The sequence below is a fragment of the Phoenix dactylifera genome, unplaced genomic scaffold, assembly GCF_009389715.1.
Source record: "Phoenix dactylifera cultivar Barhee BC4 unplaced genomic scaffold, palm_55x_up_171113_PBpolish2nd_filt_p 000184F, whole genome shotgun sequence".
In the NCBI taxonomy this organism is placed as follows: domain Eukaryota; kingdom Viridiplantae; phylum Streptophyta; class Magnoliopsida; order Arecales; family Arecaceae; genus Phoenix; species Phoenix dactylifera.
In genome coordinates this window covers 916,136-939,412 of record NW_024067713.1, presented here as the reverse complement: position 1 = coordinate 939,412, position 23,277 = coordinate 916,136, and the positions used below count along the sequence as shown (strand labels likewise).

The 23,277-nt window shown below is 37.0% G+C and overlaps 2 protein-coding genes across 4 annotated transcripts; both read left to right on the top strand.

Moving 5' to 3' along the window:
* The first annotated feature begins 308 nt into the window (after positions 1–308).
* Positions 309–12,708, top strand: LOC103705307 (mitochondrial outer membrane protein porin 5-like). Of its 2 annotated transcripts, XR_005507426.1 has the most exons (7): positions 309–524; positions 676–743; positions 9,385–9,495; positions 9,592–9,678; positions 9,758–9,966; positions 10,073–11,377; positions 11,518–12,708. XR_005507426.1 is itself a non-coding variant. In XM_008788969.4 (6 exons), the coding sequence occupies exons 1-6, from the start codon at positions 479–481 to the stop codon at positions 10,377–10,379; spliced, it is 828 nt and encodes a 275-aa protein (XP_008787191.2). In that variant the 5' UTR covers positions 309–478; the 3' UTR covers positions 10,380–12,708. The 2 variants fall into 2 exon arrangements, 1 of the variants encoding a protein (XP_008787191.2); XM_008788969.4 differs by having other exon boundaries at positions 10,073–12,708.
* Positions 12,709–14,606: 1,898 nt separating this feature from the next.
* LOC103705308 (BTB/POZ domain-containing protein At3g49900) lies at positions 14,607–19,673 on the top strand. 2 transcript variants are annotated; one of them, XM_008788971.3, is made up of 4 exons: positions 14,607–15,079; positions 15,244–15,313; positions 17,325–17,828; positions 18,918–19,673. In XM_008788971.3, exons 1-4 carry the CDS (start codon positions 14,700–14,702, stop codon positions 19,557–19,559), a joined length of 1,596 nt encoding a protein of 531 aa, XP_008787193.2. In that variant the 5' UTR covers positions 14,607–14,699; the 3' UTR covers positions 19,560–19,673. The 2 variants fall into 2 exon arrangements, with proteins under 2 accessions (XP_008787193.2, XP_017697799.1); XM_017842310.3 differs by having other exon boundaries at positions 15,051–15,079; positions 15,244–15,333.
* The last annotated feature ends 3,604 nt before the right edge of the window (positions 19,674–23,277 follow it).

Below are 23,277 nucleotides of genomic sequence, written 5' to 3'. Positions count from 1 at the left end.
ACCCAAAATATCATCAAAAAAAAAAAAGAAAGAAAAAAAAGACAAATATTTAGCTTCTATATCTAATTAATTTTTTTCAAGTCGAAGGGCTCATGCCACCATTATTTCCATTGTTCCAAGCTAGCCTCTGTGCATGTATCACCCTCATCTGCTAACCGTCTGATTAATGCTGTCACCCGAGGACCCATCCATTTATTTCCATCCAACGGTCCATTTTCTATTCCCCTCTCAAAATTTTAATAAAATATAATAATTCATTTATTATAGAAAATATAATATGAGGAGAGAGAATAAAAGGAGTTTTCCCCTCCCCCAAGTTCGTGGCAGTCGCAGGCCCCGTTTCGAAGCCACCACCGAATCCAACTCATCCACTCTCTCTCTTCTCTCTCCCCCCACACCCTTCCTCGCCCCGTTCATCCACTCCTTTGATCTTCTCTTTCTTTCTCTCTCTGCCGCTGCCGTCGCCGCCGCCGCCGCCATGAAGGGACCAGGGCTCTTCTCGGACATTGGGAAGAAGGCCAAAGGTCTCGATCTCTCCTCCCCTCTTGCGCCCCAATCTCCCGCCAAATCCTTGTCCTTTTTGGATCTTTTCTGGCTATTTTTTGATTCTTGGCCTTCTTGTCCAATTTTTTTGGTTTTTTTTGGCTTTTTTTAATCTTTTTTTGTGGTATTTAGATCTGCTGACCAAGGACTACAGCTGTGACCAGAAGTTAACCATCTCGACCTACAGCGCCTCCGGAGTGGTAACACCTCAGATCCTTCATCTCCTTCTTCCTATTTTGAATCTCGTATTTCTTGTTTTATTCTCAGTTCTCAATTTTATAGATGATTCTATTGGTCTCTGGGGAATATTTCTAGTGTTTCTAGGTTTCGGATTGATGTCTTTCTGTTGTGAAATGTTAGGGTTATTGATAGATTAGATCGTGTGATGCGATTTCCTGGTTAACTTGTGGAAGCCTTTATTGTTTATCCGATCTTTGAATTAGATTTTCTCTTGTTCATATCTTCAAGCGTGTCTAGTTGGCCAATCTTAGTAGTCTACGGACAAGATTTTTTGTTTTTTTTACTAATGCCAATTTTCTTTTTTTTTTTTTTTCTTTTTTTTTTTGGTGTGCTTGTAGTTGAAAATAAAGTAGAACAACTGTTGCATTCATTTGTGGTCAAATTTCTGAAGATGTTCTTTTTTAGTCCTTAAGTACTCATTATATGTAATGTATGTTAGTTGTTTATGCATAGTTGCGTAATTGTTTTGATTCACTGTTGTAATTATTGATCATTTGGAGGTTTACAAGTGTATCTAATTCTATAAGAATGTGCTAATTAGCTTTTCTTTCCCCTCTATCTCTGCATGTGTATGACTGATATCGTGGGCCATTCCATTGGTTGTTTCTGCACATATGTCATGAATCCCTTCCTCACCTTTTCCCCAATGGGATGTATGAGTATTCCCCTCCCCCCCCCTTTCTGTCTTCATCAGAAAGATTGATTAGCAGCCATATGGGTCTTTATTTTTGTTCATAATTTCAATTCCATGGTATTCTGGTTCATTCTTTCAGCCTCTGTATATTTTCTAAACTGACCTATTTAATTCTTCAGCTTTTCTCTTTCTTTTTTTTTTTTTAAATGTGCAAGCATTCATGGGTAAGAATTCAACTTTGAGTGAGAAGTTGGCCATCCAATTTGCCAATCTTTTCCTACAAAGGGGGGGAATGACTGGTAGCTATGTGATAGCCTGTCATTTGTCCTAAATGTCATGATTTATTTTTTTTGTAAAACCTCACAGGGCATCATCAGATCCAGTCTGTGGTCGGTATGACTAACCTATGCTGAAGATCTTAGTCTCCCATTTTTGCTGCATGGACGTAGCTTAGAGCATATTTGGTGTTGATTCTACTTTTTCAAGAAGTTTTTCTCACAAAAGGAGAAGCCAAGAGCTCAGTTTTCTGGCTTCTCCTAAAAACACTTTATTGACTTTTCTTCTTATATAAGCACTTTCCATATGTTATTTCCAAACACTTATTTATCAAGGAAGCACTTTTTTTTGCCTTAAGGGTTCCAAAGTGCTTTTCTCAAGCAACACCAAACATGCCCTTAATGTTCTTGTAAGGTTATAAAATCTAAGTACAAGCACCTTGTTGTATAGTGGCTTAAAGCCGAATGGGAGTTATAGAGGAGCTAATGCAAAATTTCTACTCCATCGAGAAAAGGGTAATGTTGGGAGGAATGACTCATTTGTTTGATTTCTTATGTCTACTTAAGAGAAGGCAACCACATGAAATAATATATGAGAATTTTAAAGCTGGCAGGGTCTACCTAGTTGAGCAGGAAGAGTAGCATGACTAAGTTTGAAAGTTGAGTTAGAAGGTGAGTGCCTTTCTTGCATGTTATTGGAAAGGTTGCAAAGTGAAGAATAAAAAATTAAGGTTAAATATGTGTCACTTGTATTCCATAATTTCCATCCAAGTTGACTTTGATGAACATGCCTCTTTTGGACAAAAATCAGGTTTCTTATTTTTCTCATTTTAATTGTGGGGGCAAAGGAAACCAGTTTTAATTCATTGATCCATTCAAATCATATCTTTTCAAAGTTTGAGGCATAGGAAAAAGTTCTGGTTTCTAAAAGGGATGAACTTGTCTGAGAGAAATACGTCTATATGCAGGGGGAAGTTGAAACTGATTTTTAATTCATACTACATATTTTTATGGTGATTACTCATGATTTATTATGATTTAAATGGTCAAGATCCTGCTTGAAACAGCTAGTTTCACGCACAATATGAGGGGCAAGTATGGTAAATAACTAGACTTGCATGGGCATTACGGTGTCATTTAGAAAGAGACTAAACTTCATCTCTCTCTCTCTCTCTCTCTCTCTCTCTCTCTCTCTCTCTCTCTCTCTCTCTCTCTCTTTCTCCGCACAATGGCAGAGTGACAACAACTTCTCTCTTGCATGACATTCCCGTTGGGTGGTGCGCCGGGTTGACAGATCTCATCAATGAACTGGTCTCACTGTGATGGGCGAGGGAGGTGCAGATGATGGGGGTTAGAGCAGCGTAGTGTCATCTATGGTAGGGGCATGTTAGGATGGAAACCGGTGTGTTGCCATTGTTGGTGCTCATTGGTGATAAGATGTCATAGGGAGGATGGGGTGGAAGTTAAAGTGGATGGAGGTGGAGAGAGATCAGTTGGAGGGTTTCTTATTGAATTGGATGCTATCTATTTAGATTGGATGGTCCATTTCTTTTAGCTTTTTCCCAAAAGAGAGAGGGAGAGAAAAGCAACTTGTTGTCAATTGGTTGCCCACCGCTTTCCTATGATGCCCTCCATTAGCTGATGGTTGATATTGATTTTGCCTGCCTAATAAGATATATTAAAATGCGTTATGGCAATATCATGGCTGTTCAAGTCCTAATAATAAAAAGGTTAGAAAATGAAAAGATTAGCTTATTAGCTGGTTGCAGAAAAATTAAGAGTAGCATATCATATTGGATGGTTAGGCACATATATCATTTTATAAACCTGTGGATGGTATTGGCATGTGGAGTAATTGTACCGCTATGTGATACTATTCCACAAGTTTTTTTTCCCGGTAACTTTGCGAAAAAGAGATTATGATTTTACAAAAGTTTTCTTCACTTGATTCGATACATTTGGGGGGAGCTTTGCTAGAACTTTAAACCTTTGGATTTACATTAGATTATGTTTGGCTCACAATTGAAGCATTTGGTAGATATAATTTGCAAGTAAGGATGTGCATTGCAATTATGCGGGAGAATGCATCTGATTGATGATTTCTTAGTTAAATTTGTAGAAATGAGATTCTACATTCTCAACGAATAGAATCTAGTGGTTACTTACCAAAGATGTATTCAAGATGGTGTTAGGTTGTTAGATTCATGATTGTTAACTCAACTCAGATGTATCTTTGTGATTTATTATGTAGATCAGTATAGATGGTAACTAATCCAATTAAAGTGAATTTAAGATTTTATAGTTTGATTGTTTTCTAAAGTTCTCTTTTTGGTACATTGCTTATGATGGTTGGCTGGGGATTATGAGGGCAAATTTCTTCTTATATTTGCTGAACCATTTGAAAGATGCCTTGAAATGAAACAAAGGCCAAAGGCATATTACATAAATCCGTGGTCACCAAATATTGTATTTTGGGGACATAATCGGCAGAAATAATGCATGATATCTTCTATTTGTCCTTTGAAATCTATTCTCCTTTTTTTTTTGACTTGGTGGGCCAAAATTGACTACTTATTGGTATTATTTTTTCTTTTTAAATTTTCATATCATGATGATCCTTTTTTTGTGGGTTCATTGGTTTTACATATCCTCTTTCTTCCTTGTTCATATTTAATGTTATAAAGATGGATTTTAACCATACAAATGGATTGTCTTACAATAATGAGAAAATAGAGGTTTGCGAATATTTGTGATAACTATCAAAAATCTACTTCAAAAGTCATTTTTTGGGAGATTAGATCTAAAACTTAGCTTTGGATCATGAATGATGATCCATTTTTTGGAGGGGTTGAAAGGCTAACATTATTATGGAAGGAGGAAAGTTGCTTTCTTTTTAATTATGGTTTCTACCGTTCTTGATTGTTCTATTCTTTCTAGTTTAAGGCAATTTTGCTTAAGGATTATAGATCAGCCCCAAAATTGCCTCAGTTTTTTTATCGGTTCCTTTTTTTGTTTTATTCTAAAAAATACTGATCTTCAATAGATAAATACATTCTTATGTATTAACATTGGAGTTATTATATTGACCAATTTTTTGTTCACATAAATAAAGTTAAAAAATTGGCATGCTGATAATTTTTTTAATCTGTTGGGAAAGAGATTATACAAGACAAAGAAATGGTCATTGAATCATCATAAGGAGAGATGACATCTATGGTTAAGTTTTTTCAATATCTTGATTGTTGTAGCTCCTCCATCTGTTGCTTTTTGTTATATTAAATTGTACATTGTGATGAATTAAGCAAGTTCTCATTTGAGGCTTGAAGAAAGTTTTTGTGAAGATCAACTTATTTTGATAATAGTATAGCATTGATGAATCTCTAGTGAATATAATGGAGTTTGACTATTGATGCATGCAGTAAATACTGCTAGCAGCTAAAGTACATCAATGTCAATTCTCTTGGCACAACTTATGTTATAGGTTTGAGCTGCTATTTGTCTAGCTGCTTTAGCTTTTTCATTTTCAAGTGCACAATTCATTTGTTTGCCAAGAGTGCACTATTTTATCATATTTCTTTGCCTGAAACTTGTGATGATATCTTTCCATGAACTCCCTATTTTATTTAATTTTTGTTTCTTGACAAAATGCTTTACTCACCAAACATTTTGAATTCATGATGATGCCTATTTAGAAAAATTTCAGTTTTTGTGAATGTCGTAAAAAACTTTTCTAATTTGCCATTGCCTATTCATCTAGCTACATTTCTCTTGCTCAACTGTTGTAATCATTGTTTTTTCAGATTCTTACTCTTTTCAAACTGTGTTAAATATATTTAAGATTGGCAGAGCGTTTATAGATTCTTGGACATGCTTCACTATCATTTCTTCATGATGCCAACCTATGAAAGCATCATTTGTTTGGACTGAAAAATAGTCCATTGTGCATTGCACGGCTGTATATGTATCACTTTGCATTGTGGGGCCATGTATGCAGCCCATTCTTATGCGGGCACAGCCAGATGGAATTGGTTCAATCCAATGGTTAGGTTGGATGTGGGCTTCAGACAGACTGGATATGGGTAATGTTAATAATGTTAAATTAATAATTATAACTACAGATATTTGATATTAAGTATCTAGCAGTAATTATTTATTATTATTAATATGGCTATTATTTATCCAAAAGATATGTGATTGTCATCTTTATTGTTTACATTGTATTTTATTTTGTTTGAAAGAAAAAGCATTTGTATATGCAGGCTGCATACTGTATATGCGCTTTCCATTCCCTTGACTGCGTGCATACCGTAGCCATTTTTTAACATGCTGACATTTGCCATGTTCAATTGCCAGCATGCCCCCTTAAATCCTTGAACCTAGTTATACGAAGAGAACTCTTGCAAAATCAATTTGTGAATGGAACTCTGGAATTCATCATGCCTTTTCGAGCATATGCTAATATGAAATTCTTATGATCGAAAGTATAATAGAAGAAGGAAGGGCATGAGTGCCCATACGAAAGTGATAAGGTGATGTAAGTCTGAAAAGTAAGAAGGGAATAGAAAAGATAACTTGGCAAAAGTTGGTGAGGAGAAAGATGTGAGCTATGCATCTTTTAGGATGATGGGATCCTGTGATCCCATGAAAACTTAACACTTTGTAGCAGCATGAGTGGCATTTCAATTTTTTTTCTGACATCTTTTTGTCTTATCCTTACCTACAAATATTATTGTATGTGGATGGTGATCTAAACTTTCTGTGAATCTCTATTTAGATGCTTTCTGCAAGACCTGGAAAGTCTCAGAGTTTGAAAGGAATTCTTACTTTTTCAGCTATCATGCCTTGAATACTCAAAGTACCTTCACAATGACATAAATGGGACACTGGTTTCTTTTTGCATGTCCTATTAATTGTTAAGATTGGAGCTTGCTTGTCCACATGAAAGCCTGTATTTTGAACAGTTTTAGTGGATTCCATACCCCATTTCTATGCACAGTGAGTTCTATGACATGCAAATATTTCATATGGAAATGTGATACGCATCATTTCTCTTGGTTACCTACCTCTGGGCGCATGCATCCTCTTCATTATCAAGCTCAAGTCCGGAATGAGAGGAGAAAAGCTATCTAATTTTCTTTCCTTCTATCCAAGAAAGGTCATACATCCCTTAAGCTCATTCCATGACCCACTAGCGGCTGATTTTGCATTGGAATGATGGGAGTGTACTGCTCCATATCATTCAACCTCCACTCTGCTCAGTCTCCGAAGTTACTTTCCTGAAAAAGGCTCCCATTTATCATCTGCCTTTTGGTTACTTACCTCTCATAATCACAAGTTTTGTGGGCACTGCCCATATATGGTCTTCGGGCTCCATATTGTCTCATCTCCACTTTCAGCCTTGGAAGAGATCACTTTGGACATGCCTCTTCATCATCAAAACATATAATCCTTGAAGATTGACATAAGATATAGCCATGGTTCTGTTGCATAACATTGAACATCAGATAATATATTCTGCTACTATTATAGATTTGACTAACATCCTTGGTTTTCTGTTAGCTGAAGAGCTAAGCATCTTATGTAGCACTATGTTATGCGTGTGTAGTCTTTCTTGATACCCTCGGTCTTACATCCTCTTAAAAAATGTTCGTTAATTTATATTTATTTTTGGACTGCTGTTGACCCTTCGATACTGTATTTCTTCTAAAAGACATGCTGATGTAGCACATATTTTATTATTCTACATTTTCTGTAGCCCCTTTCACCCTTTTCCCTTGTAATGGTGATCTTGGTATCCCTGTTGACATCTGGTGGTCTTTCAGATGGCTTTTTGAAATTCTTGTTCAGATAGTTACAATTCTGTTAGCTTCTGCAAAATATTGTTAGATTTGGGATCTGACAGAATCTTGATGATGAGCTTTGACTTTAGATAATTTGTTGATATGTTCTACTATTCTATCTTTCAGAATGATAGGCTAAATTGATAGTTATTGAAAATCTAAAGCTCAGGATGATAGTTTCTCAGAAAAAAAGAAAAAGGAAATTCAGGATTATGAAATAATTGGTGTGTATTATCTTCAGACTATGTAACTCAACTGGAATGAGGTATAGTGTTTGCTTAAATTAGTGTAGTATGGCACTTTGATTTATTTGAACGATACCGGATTTGTTAAATAAAATGCAGTTTTACATGCTTGGTTGTATCCATTTATCATGCTGACAAATGTTCTGAAGCTTGTTTTCCCGTGAGTTCTGTGTACATTGTTGCTGTATCGTACTCTCTTTTGCAGCTTGTCTGTTTAAGTGCACTTGCTCTCATTTATTTGCTCACTGAATTCTTCATTTTGTGTAGCTTCTTTACTATGTTAACCATTGTTGGTCTTATTCAGCTTTTCTATTCCTGGTGATCATGATCTTGATTAGTGTTGATGTCACTCTCCTTGTCTAGTTCAATGCTCTACGCCTCTACCACTATTTTGTTTTTGTTCAGCTTTTCTAGATAAGACACTCAAAAAATTTGCAGAAACTTAAAGACTTACTTTTCTAGATAGGTTCTTTTTTATTTTTTTACGTAAAATGGTCTTCAGTTTTTCATTTGATTTATCTTTGCATTAATTGTTCTCTGTGCATTGTTTCAAATTGTTGACACTTGACAATATGAAAATGCTATGAAATTAGTGCACATGTTTATATATATAAGTGTGTATGTATGTAAATTGCTTACTATGAAACAATCATGTGAGTTGGAGATTCCTGGTATATGCATCTTTTATGAATCTAATCATGTTCAGGAATTGAATTCCTTGCATGTATATAATTTTTGAGAGTGATAGTGTCTTGACAGCATTCAGTTGATATTAGATAAGTAAGCAGCGTAATAAGCTGGCCTTTTCAGAAAGTCCTAAATTGAAAAAAGAAAAAAGTCATGAATGCCAGTGCCCTGGAACAGAACATCTGATTGATTGAATGAAGTGGCTGGCTAGGCGAGAAAAAGAAGTGTTGGTCCCATGCACCATGCCTGTTGCCTGCTGGTCAAAAACGGAGAGTTTAAATGATATGAATAATGCATATTTTTTGACCGCTAGATGTATAAGCTAGGGATCTCCAAATAGCATGACTTTTTGACAGTAACTAACTTAGAGATAATTGATTGCATCTGACAGTTCGGATTATCGATGCCAGGCCCTAGGTCGTCCAATCTAGGCCGACGTTAAATGGACTGTGTGTGGGTGGCCACATATTAGCTCTGCTATAAACACACACACACACACACACAAGGTTTTGAAAACCACTGGAACAGGATGGTTCGAGTGGTACTGTACCATTCTGGCAGAAAATTGATACCAGTACACAGTGTATCAATATGGAATGCAGTCCCCTAGCATGTGTCTTTTACCCAGTACAGTTCTTGTGTGTGTATATATATTAACACTTTAACAGATTTTCCCTTCTGCTTATGTTTTTTGATGATAATGATGTAACTATCCTTTGGCTTTTGTTGCTGTCATCCAATTTCTTGTGTCCATGTTAATAAATAATTAGTTATTCATTTGCTGGTAGTTGTTGATTAATGTCACAATTTTCTCATTCATTTGGTGGTTCTGTTATCATCTGGTTTGTGTGCCTATTGCTTCTCCCTATAAATATATTTAATTGGAAAGTGACACCTAATTTTGTCTGATTTATTTTCAGGGCCTTACTTCTGCTGCTGTGAAGAAAGGGGGGCTTTATTCTTTTGACATTGGTACACAGTACAAGTACAAGAACACCCTTGTTGATGTTAAAGTCGACACAGATTCAAATGTTTGTTGCTGCCAACTGTTCTCCTTCTCCTTACTGTTATTTAAACTGCAAACTGTTCAATAATCTTAAACAGGTACTTTTTTCAATGTACACCAGGTCTCAACAACTCTCACCATGTCAGAGATCTTGCCATCTACAAAAACTATTGCTTCTTTTAAGCTGCCAGATTACAATTCTGGAAAGGTACTGACTGTTCCAAGGTTAGAAGGATCGCGGCAAAGCTAATAGTTGGTTTCTTAAACATGTTGCTTTTTTTTCCCAGCTAGAGATTCAATATTTCCACGACCATGCGGGTGTAGCCACGGCTGTGGCCTTGAAGCAATCGCCTGTCGTTGACCTCTCGGGGACCATAGGTATCCATGGCATTGCCTTTGGTGCAGAGGCTGGTTTTGACACAGCTTCAGGAACTTTTACCAAGTACAATGCTGGAATAAGCTTGGGAAAGCCAGATTATAATGCTTCCATAATTCTGTAAGTTCTTAGCCTATTTTCACATTTTCTAGCATTAACATCCCATAACAGGGTAGGTATAGAAGCTGATCAATTTTGTTAATAAATTCCGGTCATTTTTTACTAGGGCGGACAAGGGAGACACGCTCAGAGCTTCATATGTTTACCATTTGGATGAGATGCAGAAGAGTGCCATGGTTGGAGAAATTACCAGAAGGTTCTCCACCAATGAAAACACATTCACTGTTGGAGGGCAATACATCATTGATCCTCAAACTACAGTGAAGTCGAGGCTCAACAACTCTGGCAAGCTTGCAGCACTTCTACAGCATGAGCTGAAGCCCAAGTCGATTTTGACCATCTCTGGTGAGTTTGACACCAAGGACTTGGACAGGGCACCCAAGTTTGGTCTGGCGCTTGCTCTCAAGCCATGAACTGTGCGTAGATAGAGGGTGAAATTTGAATTTCTCAGTTGGGTCCAGAAGTTACAGGCAATAAATTATACCGCAGACATCTTTTTGTTGAAGTTTTGGATCAGTAGGGATAATTGGTTGATGTGGGTGGGTTTTTAGGTTACTTACTGTTTTCCTTTTGTTCTTGGAGGTAACTTGACCTGTGGTAGATTTGTAATGTCTTTTCCCTCGCAAGGTGCTTCTCTCATTAGACTGAGAAATTGTCACAGTAGTTTGTCTTGCTGAATTTGCATTTGAGAATGATATAGTTTTAGCCTTGTTTCTCTTAGCTTTGAACCAAGGTAACAGCTCAGAGAATTCTGCTGATCATACTATAGGATTATTTTCTGAATGGACTAACAAGCAGAGAAATGATGCAGATTTGATTTCTTCGAACCTCAGTGTCTTCTCTTCCGTCTAGTACAGGAAGTCATTTCAGGATCCGTGGTATGACCCTCATGCTGAAGTAAAATTTACTTTTATCAATAAATTAAAGCCATACTTTCCTGCTGATGTTTTGTTCTGTAGACATTTATTTGACAAAGTTTAAGGTAAAATTGTGAAAGCATTGTAACATAGCAAATGAATTCTTTAGATTGTTTAGGATATATTCTTTGTAGAGATTGAATTGGCTTTATAATTTGAAACAATTTTGATGAATTTTAGTTTCGCCTTGCTAAAATTTATTATCCTATCAATTGGCCCAAAGGCTGAGAGATATTTTATTTATTCTGTTTTGTTTCATTCAACTATAAAAATGGCATCTCTGTTAGGATTATTGTTGCAGAAGCATGCATGCAGGTGGAAAAGAGCACCCATTTTAAGTCATGGTATAAATAGAGGGAACAAAGCTATGCCGGCAATTGTTGAATGCTCCACAGATGGAAAGGAGGACCCTCCTAACAGGAGAAAAATGGGAGTGTTCTGGCGAGAATATGTGCACTGCTAAGGTTTCAAAATTGCTGTATATGACCCTCCAGGTGGCGGCTAATAACTGATTCAATTCTCTCCTCCCTCCCCCCCCCCCCCCCCCCCCCCCCATTGGATAATATTCGAAGGTTGTTATGGAAAGGTGTATCTGAAGCTAATTCCTTTGCATGTCTTGTAAGCTGTGTTGTAGTTAGCAAATCAAAAGGAGGGCTGGGTGTCCTAGATCTGAAAACTTTCAGTCAAGCTCTTTTGGCTAAGTGGTCCTTGAGACTTCCTGCAAGCCTGGATTAATCTTGGAGCCTGGTAATCGGTAAGTATCATTACTGAAGAAAAGGCTAGTGTCTTACGGAGGTAACAAGAGGAATATGGCCACCATTTGGAAGCAAATCACATGAAGATTGGATACTTTCTGGGCAAGTCTTAATCATGCACTTGACAATGGTTTTCCTGCTGATTCTGGAAGGATTGTTGGCCTGGACATACAACTTCAGCTGATATTTTTCCCTTTCTCCCCATATGTCCGGATATTGAGGCTACTATTTGCAGAACTTTGGAACTTCACAACTGGCAGATGGTCACTGGGCTTATTAATGCTGGCAGAAAAGTGTTTTCTAATGGAGATCTCTGACCTTTATGATCCGATCAAAGACATCAGCCAATATGGCGATAGAATTCTTCTTCAATTTTCTCTGTCAGCTCCTTTTGTGAATTTCTAAATGGGGTTGCTGTGCTATCTCCCTTCAACTCAGCAGCCCCTTTTTTGTCAGCTGCACTAGAGCACAAGCTCCATATAAGTAGAAGCCATGCAGGATGGCGAGAAAAGGAGGTGGTTTTCTGGTTGGCTTTTTCAGAACGCATACATTACATTCTACTTGTCACCCTTCACTAGAAATTTGGAGACCAAGCTTGGGAGGACAGGTGTCCAAAGACCAGCTCCAACTTTAAAGAAACTTTGAACACAATGTGAGGACCAGGTACATTCCGGCATCTCTTCAACATATCTGGGATTAATCAATAGATTGTTGCCATCATGTGGAGCATCTGGATCGAACAGAATCGGTGTGTATCTTTGTTAAAACCGAGGGGGGCGGATGCTGGAAGAAGGGAAGCATTTGGACAGTTTTTCTTTACAGAAGTGTTGGGCAAGAAGAAAGACTTGAGCACATACATGGAGGCAGGAAGGAAGCAACCTGCTTATCAGAGAAAAATACAATTGCATGCATAGAGTCGTTTCCAGCAGTTATACTTTTGTTTTGTTTTGTTATTCAGTGCTTTTAAGAGAGATTCACCAAGTTAGGTCCCTTTTTTGTATGTTTATTCTGTAGTTGTATCTCTTTCATAATCTCTATGAAATTAAGTACGGTGGTTGTCTTTTAGAAAAGAAGGATTCACCTCACTTCGTACGAATCTACTATTGGACTGTACAACGATTGCTTCCAGATCTATACAGATGAATGAAAGAGTTTGGAGTGCTTTAAGATTTGCGCAGGGTGCGCGATCTAATAGTCACCATCGTAAAAGAAGATCATTGCATGTAAGGTATGACCTGTTCCCTGAAAGTGGGTGGGAAACCTCCCTTTTTTTTTCAAAAAAAGAAGAAATAAATGGATTTAAATTTGACTGATAGAAGTCATTTGTCTGCCCCAACCTTGAATAGGCTTTTTGTAATAAAATAAAAGCCACTGCTACCATTATAATAGCAATAATAAATAATAAAGAAATAAAGGCATCGTTAGCATCACAGTCGACGTGCCCTCTTACTTGTATAAATATAAATATACAATTAACACTTTAAACAGTGAAAATAGCAAATAGCGTATGTTAACTGAACAACAGCTAAATAAAGCTGTTAAGGTTTATTGGGCATAGCTGTATATATTTAAAACCTAATTAATATAGGCACAGCTTTGAAGGTTTAGCCCTAGAAGTTGTCATCATGCTTCAAAATATATAGAACTAGAAGATAGAAAACTAGGTAAAACTAAATCATGAACAATATAAGTTTTAAATCTAAATCCATTAAAAGGACTCCGATAGTTCTTGTAAACTAGAATCGGGTTAAAGTGGAAAAAATGTTTACCCAAAGATTAATGGGTAAACCTCAATGAGCATTTTCCATGTTTTTGATGGAATAGCTTTATCCAAGTGCGCAAGTTGGGCAGAATAAATGAGTAAAAGTCGTGCGTGCAAATTTATGTTTATCATTTTCTTTTTCCTTTTGGGTAAGAATATATGGTACTCTTTTTATTGGTTCATTAACCTCCTTTGACTAAGCAAATATAGATATAATGGGTTAAGGGGTTAATGGGTTAAGGGGTTTGTTTTCGTTTGTTCTGCATTACTTTCAAAGGCCAAAACGGTATGATAGACATGAGATCTACAGATGTGGTTGAGGTACCAATATGTACCATCCAACTAAAAATTATTTTTGTTTATAAAAATTTTAGCAAGTTTATAGAGAAAAAAGGAACAAAGCACAAGTAAATTCCAAAAAAGTCGACTTAAAAGGAGAAAAAAAAAATATATGTAAAGGAGATCTTCCAATTTTCATCTTCTACAATAGAGTTGTAAGGTGGAAAAGCCGCTCCAAGAATAAGTTGTACTGACTTTCACTTTAAATTGATATGATTTACATTAAATCTATAAATCAATTTTTGCCACCACAGGGCTTACTTGACTAATAGGGAGAGTAGAATTTCTAGTTGTAGATTTTGCTTAGTACTCTTCAGTGTCCATTCTTTGGTAGATAAATATTATGAGAAAGTTAGTCAATTTTTTCATTAATCAATTAATCCATGTTCTTATGCTTCTCTAAATGGGTAAGTTATTTTTCTATGAAGACTATAATAATATTTTAACAATATATGATATTATTTTAATATTCTATTATAATGTAATATAATATATATTATCTATATTATATTATATGTAATATATATTATCTATATTATATTATATATTATACTATAAAATATTATAATAATATATGTAATAAAGAATATTATGGAACATGTAAATAGAGTTTAGCAACTTATTCAGAAAAGTAATAATGCAAAAGAGTATGGGAATAGATTCTCAAGCTATTTTTTAATACATAAAATGACATAAATAAATTATTTTTTATTTAAATATTATCTTAAAAATATAGATTTTTGGATAAATTTTTTAACCTTCAAGGCCCTCAACTACCATCATGCAACTAAGTTACAATTATGCCAAAATATATCTAATGGATGCATGCATCAATGAAGCAAATGCAGGAGAAAATATTTAAAAATCTGAGCACATTTGTCCAAAGAATTCAAATTTCTTGATCTGCCTGTAGCGAGAGCTGGAGATGGGGACGCACCACATTTATGACCTCTCACATGCATGCATTCAATGCCTCATCCATTTAATACCCCCCAGCAAAACCCTAATTGCAAGGTCAGGGACAACAGAAAGGCCTGGAAAGGTGCGCTCCTTAACGAGAGGGAGAAAGGGGTCAAGCCAAAGGAAATAAGCGAGACGATGAGAGCGTGGAAAGAATTGGGTGTGGTTGACACCATCTATGAAGATGATCAAGAAGAAGAAGAAGAAGAAGTAATTGAAGAAGAAGAAGGAGGAGAAGAAGAGGATGAAGAAAAAAAACATAAAGATTGCTTCAACTCCGTCTCACCGAATCTCTCTGCCACCACCACTCCAACTCCTCTCTCCTCTTCATCTCCATCATTGCCATCTCCACCTTCTCTCCAAAGCAGAGTAGAGGCTTGGTCTGTAAAACCTCAATGCTCTTATATATGCTTGCATCCATACATCCATACATACATACATCCATCCATACATCTATATATATATATATATATATATATTACCACACATAACATTATATTCTGCCATTATATGATGCATGTCTTCTTAATTTGATCGATGAAAGGTCGCGGGCCACAGGATGTAAGACGGACGTGGTCATCCGTGTTCATGATCAATGCTTCCATCTTCACAGGGTATGGATTTAGTTTTCACGGTATGGATTTTTGAAAAATATGTTATACTTTAGTTCTTTGTTTCAATTCATTCTTTCCTATTGTTTCATTACCTTTGTATTGCTGCTCTGGCCTTGCCCAATCTTTCAATTGAGTATAATTTTTAGCTAGCATGGAAAAAAAAAGTTCTGCTACTTTTCTTCTTTTCTTATTTTTAACACCTGGCTTTCTCCGAGACACATGGCAAAACCTCAAGGAAACGGATCTTAGAAGGCAAAACCAGCCATTGTTTGAGCATTCATACCATGATGTTTTCCTAATTTCATCTTTTCATTAAATTAGAGTTTAGCTATACAGCATTAATACACAATTAATTATCCGATTTTTCCTATTGTTTCATTACCTTTGTATTGCTGCTCTGGCCTTGCCCAATCTTTCAATTGAGTATAATTTTTAGCTAGCATGGAAAAAAAAAGTTCTGCCACTTTTCTTCTTTTCTTATTTTTAACACCTGGCTTTCTCCGAGACACATGGCAAAACCTCAAGGAAACGGATCTTAGAAGGCAAAACCAGCCATTGTTTGAGCATTCATACCATGATGTTTTCCTAATTTCATCTTTTCATTAAATTAGAGTTTAGCTATACAGCATTAATACACAATTAATTATCCGATTTTTCCTATTGTTTCATTACCTTTGTATTGCTGCTCTGGCCTTGCCCAATCTTTCAATTGAGTATAATTTTTAGCTAGCATGGAAAAAAAAAGTTCTGCCACTTTTCTTCTTTTCTTATTTTTAACACCTGGCTTTCTCCGAGACACATGGCAAAACCTCAAGGAAACGGATCTTAGAAGGCAAAACCAGCCATTGTTTGAGCATTCATACCATGATGTTTTCCTAATTTCATCTTTTCATTAAATTAGAGTTTAGCTATACAGCATTAATACACAATTAATTATCCGATTTGTGGTGGGTTAAGAAATGCTATTTAGTATCATGCAGTTTCAAATTGTGGAAGATTGAATGACATAAAACAGTCCTGTATGAAAATTCATACAAACCACAATTTTCCCTACTAATTCATAATTCATGAACAGTGACAAAAGTTTTAATTAAATGTAGTAATTATATTGGGTACAGGAAATTACTAATAATAATTAAGTAAATTAAGTTTGTATGCCTAATTCTACAGTTTTATTCTATCATTATTTAGTTATAATGCCAAATAATGTTTAACTCAATTGCTCTAAGACTAATTAAGGAAAGGCACAAGTTTGAACTCTAACAGATATTTTCTCAAAAAAAAAACGGAATTCCAACAGGTATCAAGTTAAATAGTGTGCTCTAACATGATCTCCATCCCTTGGATTAGGATCTAACGGTTCATCCATGCGGTCCACCAACGCCAACCACGCCGACAACCTCAACCTCAACAACAGCAGCCACTGCAGTTTGGGGACAAAAAAAATAAATGAAATTCTGCCACCATTTATTATGTTTTTATTGCCCCTTACACGTCCTTTTCTATTTCTCAAAATTCGTTTGCATTTTACCCTGTTTGCGATAGCTCCACGAGATTTTTATTATTTTTGGTAAAATTCCAAAATTTTAGTAAATTCTAATTAGATCAAACATGTGACTTACACTGCATGCATCATGTGGCCAGGCATGCCATTCATCATAAAATTTTTTAATTTTTTTGAAAATAGATAATCCATCAGCTTCTTAAGTTTTTTGAATAGTCAGGACATTGAGAAAAATCTAAAAAAACATTTCGCGAACCGATCTGATTCTATTTATTTATGTATGGACAGACATGCCATCCATCACAGCTGTTTATTTTTTTAATTATTCATCGGCTGCTCGTCTTAATCTTAGTGCAATGTTGTAAAAAATTTTAAGTTTTTTTTAAATAATATTATAAATTATATTTATAAAATGGGTGGTAAAATTAAATTGCTATAAATCATGGGTGAAAAATCAAGGGCTAAGGGTTATTTGTTTAGAAATAATATATGTAATTAAATGAGCAGGATCTACTGATAATGCGAAGCGGTTACCTAAGACGGCAACTAACGGAATCCTCCGACATCATCGTCACCCTGCCGTCAGGGATAACGGCGGAGGCATTCGCGGACGCGGCCTGCTACTGCTACGGCGCGGACGTCGTCATAACGCCGTTCAACCTCGCGGCCCTTCGGGTGGCGGCGGAGTGGCTGGAGATGGGGGGTGACGGCGGCCTGCTTCGGCGGACGGAGGCGTACTTCTTCGATGAGGTGGCAGCCGATGCCGGGAAAGCGGCGGCGGTGCTCCGGTCGTCGGCGGCGCTGCTCGCCCAGGGGACGGAGGCGGCGGCGGCGCTGGCGGAGATGTGCATTGAGGTGCTAGCGGGGTCCGACGGCGGCTGCGGCGGCGCGTGGCTGGACGACGTGGCGGCGCTTTCTGCCGAGGAGTTTCGGATGGTCGCCGAGGCGATGCGTGTGCGGTTTGCCCATGACCACGATCTTCTCTATAACATCGTAGACCACTACCTCCAGGTATGATTAATTGGACCTTTTTTTTAATTTTTTGGATAGAATTGCATAAGTGCCACGCATAATTTTTTTTTTTTTGAACAAAATTATATTTTCTGCCATTTCTCGATTAACTAAATACCAGTGCAACCAAGTTGAAAACTTCTGGTCGACTAGTCATTAGCTGTTACATCTAATCCAATGTCACACATCCTTACACCAAGCGCCAGCTAGTTGGACAGCGAACCGTGACAAGTATATGTGTTATTTCTAATGCATGGTATGTGTCTCCTACTTTTATTATTATTATTATTATTATTATTATTTATTTTTACTTGGTTTAGAGAGGTACTCACATTAGAACTATATATAATACCATTTTTATCAAAAAAAAAAAAAAAACAGACACATGCCGAAGCATAGGGTACAGTTGCTAACAAATCCAGCCAACTAGAAAAATGATGTATATATGATTGAGTTTTTTTTTGAAAAGTTGTATAAATTATTTATTATATTTTTAGTAAAAAATTTTATCTATAGCTTTGAATCTTTTGATGGCCGAAGAATAACTTTTAAAAAAAAATCAATTTCTAACAAATAGAAATTTTTTTTTTCATATCTTTTATTTTTTCATAAAATATAAGAATGCTTCTGGTCATAATTTTATTTTTAGATAACAGTCCTAAATAAATTGCTTCCCATCATTATTTCTTCTCGTACTTCCTTCCATTCCAATTAACTATCTTTCTTAATTTGCCTTACCAATGTAGTGGTCCATCATTTTGTCTGGTCCTTTTCCTTTCTTCTTCGTTTGCCGCTCCGAGCACTCGACCGGATAATAAATTCAAGCGCCATTATTACACTCGGTGGGACATTAAAACGGTTTCCAAATATATTTCATCTCCTTCTTTCTTTCGTTCCTCAACTCCATCCCCTCGCATTCCTTGTTCAATTTAAATTCCCATTCGAAGCTCAGAAGTCACTCCATTTTTCCAGCATGTCCATAATTACAAACCTCTACTCCGAAACATCGCTTTTATATGTGCATTATTAATTTATTATAATCTTTTTTTTGATGATGAATTAATTTATTATAATCACTTAACCATGCAGAACCACAACGGCAAGTTAACGGAGGAAGAGAAGACTATGATATGCTACACAGTGAATTGCACCAGGCTCTCCCTGCCCATCCTCATGCACCTCGTCCAGAACCCCCGCCTCCCCCTCCGTTTCGTTGTCCAGGCCATGCTCATCGACCAGCTCCAAACCCGCAGCTCCATCGCCACCACCTCCGCCACCACCGCCGCCACCATGAAGCCCCTCAACAACCGCCACGGCAGCGAGAACCTGACCCTCGGCTCGATCCTCCACCGCGACGCAGTCCTCCGGCAGTCGGCCCAGCTGCGCGCCACCATGGAGGCCACCAGCTTCCGGATCCAGAGCCTGGAGCGGGACGTCGCCGGCCTCCGGGAGAGGCTGAGGTGGTCCGAGGAGAAGCGGGCCGAGAGGGAGCCGGTCCGGTCGGCGAGCTTTCGCATTGTCCGGCGCGAGGGGATGGATGGGCCGGCGGCGGAGGCGGTCAGGCCTTCGGGGAAGTCATGCAGTGGGAATTCTTCGAGGAGTGGGAGAGGGTTCGGCCGGAGATTGATGCATGGGCTGAAGAGCATGTTTCGGAGGCCTGGCGGTGAGAGTGAGGAGGTGGTGGTTGCGGAGGAGAAGCGGCGGGGCCACCGGAGGAATTGCTCTGCCTGATATACTAACACTGATACTGTTTTTCTTTTTCTTCTCTTTTTTTTTTTTTAAATTTTTGTCTTCCATTTGTTTGAAACTGAAAGGTCACGTTAAATTTTCTGCTGCTTTAAATAATGTACCTTGAATTCGTTCTCTTAGGGGATTTAACACTGGGACAGAGCTGCAGGGACTAAAAATTACTTTGAGTTGGCTGGTTCCCTCCCTGGACATTCTAAATACTTGAACCTTTTCTTTTCTTCTTTTTAGTTTAGATGCTACGAAATACTGTACTGAGTGCAGTTTGACTACACTATATTTATGCTGCTTTGACTGATATTTAGTTATCAGATTTCTTCCTACGAGCAAAAATATGTAAACATGATGTATTTCTTTTCTTTATTTTCAGAGTAAGACGGTGGTTAAAGCAATCATTCTATCTCCAGAAAAGCTGGATTTCCAGTTTAAATATAGCCTAAATTATTATTATTTTTATTATTATTAAGAGATTCCAGTTTATTTTTTTAATCTCAATTCCTCTTTCTCTAGACTTTTTTGGAGAGACAAAGTCTGAGGACAAAGATCTGAACTCCCTGGCCTACGATGGCCGGAGAATCCCCTACCGCCCTCCTCAGCTCTTCCTTTGTTTCCCCTTCTGTCATCCTCCAGTCCACTCCCTCATCTCTTCCTTTCTCTTCCCTTCTCTCTTCTCCTTTCCTTGCTTTTTTATTTGACACGCGGATCCTCTCCAGGGTCCTTGCGTCGTCAATGATGGTGATTCAATATTGGTTCCTTTGGAAACTTTGTGCCCCACTCAAAATTAGATATTTCTATAGTTGTGCTGGAAGAGGAGATTGAGCACTAGAGACTTTCTAAGAAAAAAAGATCGGATAACCTTGGAGGCTGTCTTCTCTGTGGACATGTAGAAGAATCCATAGATCATCTATTTTCTACTTGCCTTTTCTTCTCTTCAATTTGGAAAGCTGTGTGCGCTTTGGTTGGTGTGCTCCATCCCCAATATTCTTTTGAAGACTTATATATGCCTTGCTTGGAGATAGACAACTTGTTCCAGATCCCTGCAACCTATTGTTCTAATGCCCTATGCTGCCATGGCTTGGGTTTGTTGGACTGAAAGACATTTTAGAGTTTTTCTAAATAAAAGAAGTTCGTCTTCTCCAGTGCTATGAAAGATCTTACTCCATGCAATGACTGATCGTCTCTTTGATATCAAAAGTTGCATACTTGATTCGGCAAGATTTGGAATAGAATCAGGAATCTTTCATCTCTACTGCAAGATGTTTAGATGATTTTTTTCCCTTGCCAATGTGAATTTTCTTCTGCCAAGTGCATGCTGATGAATTTTCTCCCCCCTCTCCTATATTTCTCCCTAGCCATTTCATTATTTCATTTCTAATAAAATGTTACAAAATGTATATATAATAATATTTACTAATCATCTTGCTAGAAAAAAGTTTAAATGATTCCAACAATCACTAAAATATACTTACCAAAGAATTAATTGAACAATATATTATTTATATAATATATAAGATAGATGAATGAATTAAAGGTTTATCGATATGAGTCTAATCAAGCTGGTGAATTGTTGCATGGGCTTGAAATTAATTTGAAGTTTCTTTTACTAGTTCAAGCTTGATTCATTTATTCATGAGATTCCAATCAAGTTTTTTTCAAGCTTTTCATGAACTGTTCAGTTTTTTTGGCCTCTCTCAACATAAAACAAAAATCAAAAAAAAAAATCCCTAACCAATCCCTCCCAACCAGACCTGGCTGCAGGCAATCAGGTGCAGTGCTGGAAGAAGATGTGACCGAAGGTTTGCACGCAAGGAAAGCTCCATTTCTTCTTCTCCAATAATTGCCTGCCCAAGAACAAGCAAATAAATAAGCATTACGAGGCATTTATATGGCAGAGATTTTCTTCATAAAAATCCAAGCACCCAAAAAACCCGCCCCCGAGAGGGCTGCCATTATCTTGGCCACCATTTCAATTCTCCACACCAACAATAATCTATGTTGCGCTCCGAACCCAACATCCGAATCTAGACACATGACATGCCCGCATACTTTCTAGGATAGAGCCCTAGAGAATATATTAGGCCTGAGATGAACAAAATTTGTACAATACTAACAATTATAATTAAACCAATCCACTAACATTATATCATCAACTAGTTCAATTACAAATTTTTCGATGCCCATTAGTACTAGCAAAATAAAAGAAATAACTAACTAACTAATGACTAGTTGTACGAACTCCACGTCCCTCTCATTCAAGACTATACCTTCAGTAATTCTTAAAAAAAATAAGAAGAGTATTAGCTTTTCCAGTCCAGTAAAAATTCAAAACCATTATACCATAAGTAATAAAAAAATAATCAATTAATAATACCAGATAAATGAATATCGTATGTCTATATATATATATATATATATATATATGTTTGTTTGAAATATAACCAATTGTTCAACAATAGTTTCTTATGTCATGTTATTCATTTTTCATTAGCTTGAGTTTCAGGTTTCTCATTAATTAACTTTTAGTTTTAGACTAACCAAGATCACGACTCAGTCCAAAACTGATATCGTACTACATTATATCCCGTGGTGGCTATCTCTATGCGTTAGCACATGGACACTATCAAGATTCTATGCGTAAGCCTATGGTAGCTATTCACATGTATTAGCCTATGGGCGCTATCAAGATTCTATGCGTAAGCCTATGGTAGCTATTTCCATGCATTAGCCTATGAGCGATATCAAGATTCCACACGTAAGCATGTGGAGGCTATCTTACGCATAAGCTCGTGGAGTATTTTCATTTGTTAGCCATGGATTTTATGATGAGGTTAGTGCAAACCATATCTTATCCATCCGATTTACTTGTCAAGTCAATTATCATATATACAATGAATTTCTCTCAAATTTAAAGTATTTTTGTTTATATAATAATGTTCTCAACATCTGATTGGTATAATAACCACATAATATATTTGTATTGTAAATCATATAAAAGTATATCGTTACATGCCAAATCGATACAAATCTTACGATGCAAATAAATTGATGCAAACCAATATATATATATATATATATATATATATATATATATATATATATATATATATATATATATATATATATATATATATATATATATATATATATATATATATATATGGTGATTCAAGTACAGGTATTCTTATATCTTTACTAAAGATCGGCTAACATAATGATCGTTGACCAGCTTTAGGGTCTACGAGCTGGGGTGCAGGGTACCTCGATCAGGACCTTCTTGTGCAGATAACTCTTCCTTTATAGAATAAAACTCGATTATCAAAAGAAAAATGGTGGATTAGTAACCTAGACCATCGACCGGTGTCTACTAGGAGTCCATTACTCGGTCCCCCGAGTCCTCGTCACCACCTATCTAGGACAACTAGAGAGAGAAATACATCAAGAGAGAGAAAAAGAGGAATAAGGAAGAGAGATAAACCAGATAGAGAAAATAGAGAGAGGAGAGAGAAAGAGAGGAGAGAAGAGAGAGAAACTTTGTCTCCTCTCTTCACGAATGGTTGGCCCCTTCTTCTTTTCCTCCTCGCAGATCCAAGGGGGTGGCGGCCATGGTGGCCCACCCCCCACTTGACGACAGCCGCAACCTCGGCCAACCGACAGTCGGTGGCGGCGAAACAAAGACGATGAATACTGAAATATGGCACCCTTG

Coding starts and splice junctions, on each gene's coding strand:
- LOC103705307 (XM_008788969.4), top strand. CDS start 479: ATGAAGGGACCAGGGCTCTTCTCGGACATTGGGAAGAAGGCCAAAG. Junction 744..9,384: donor CCTACAGCGCCTCCGGAGTG/GTAACACCTCAG, acceptor ATTTATTTTCAG/GGCCTTACTTCTGCTGCTGT. Junction 9,967..10,072: donor TATAATGCTTCCATAATTCT/GTAAGTTCTTAG, acceptor ATTTTTTACTAG/GGCGGACAAGGGAGACACGC.
- LOC103705308 (XM_008788971.3), top strand. CDS start 14,700: ATGCATTCAATGCCTCATCCATTTAATACCCCCCAGCAAAACCCTAAT. Junction 15,080..15,243: donor CAAAGCAGAGTAGAGGCTTG/GTCTGTAAAACC, acceptor GATCGATGAAAG/GTCGCGGGCCACAGGATGTA. Junction 17,829..18,917: donor TCGTAGACCACTACCTCCAG/GTATGATTAATT, acceptor TTAACCATGCAG/AACCACAACGGCAAGTTAAC.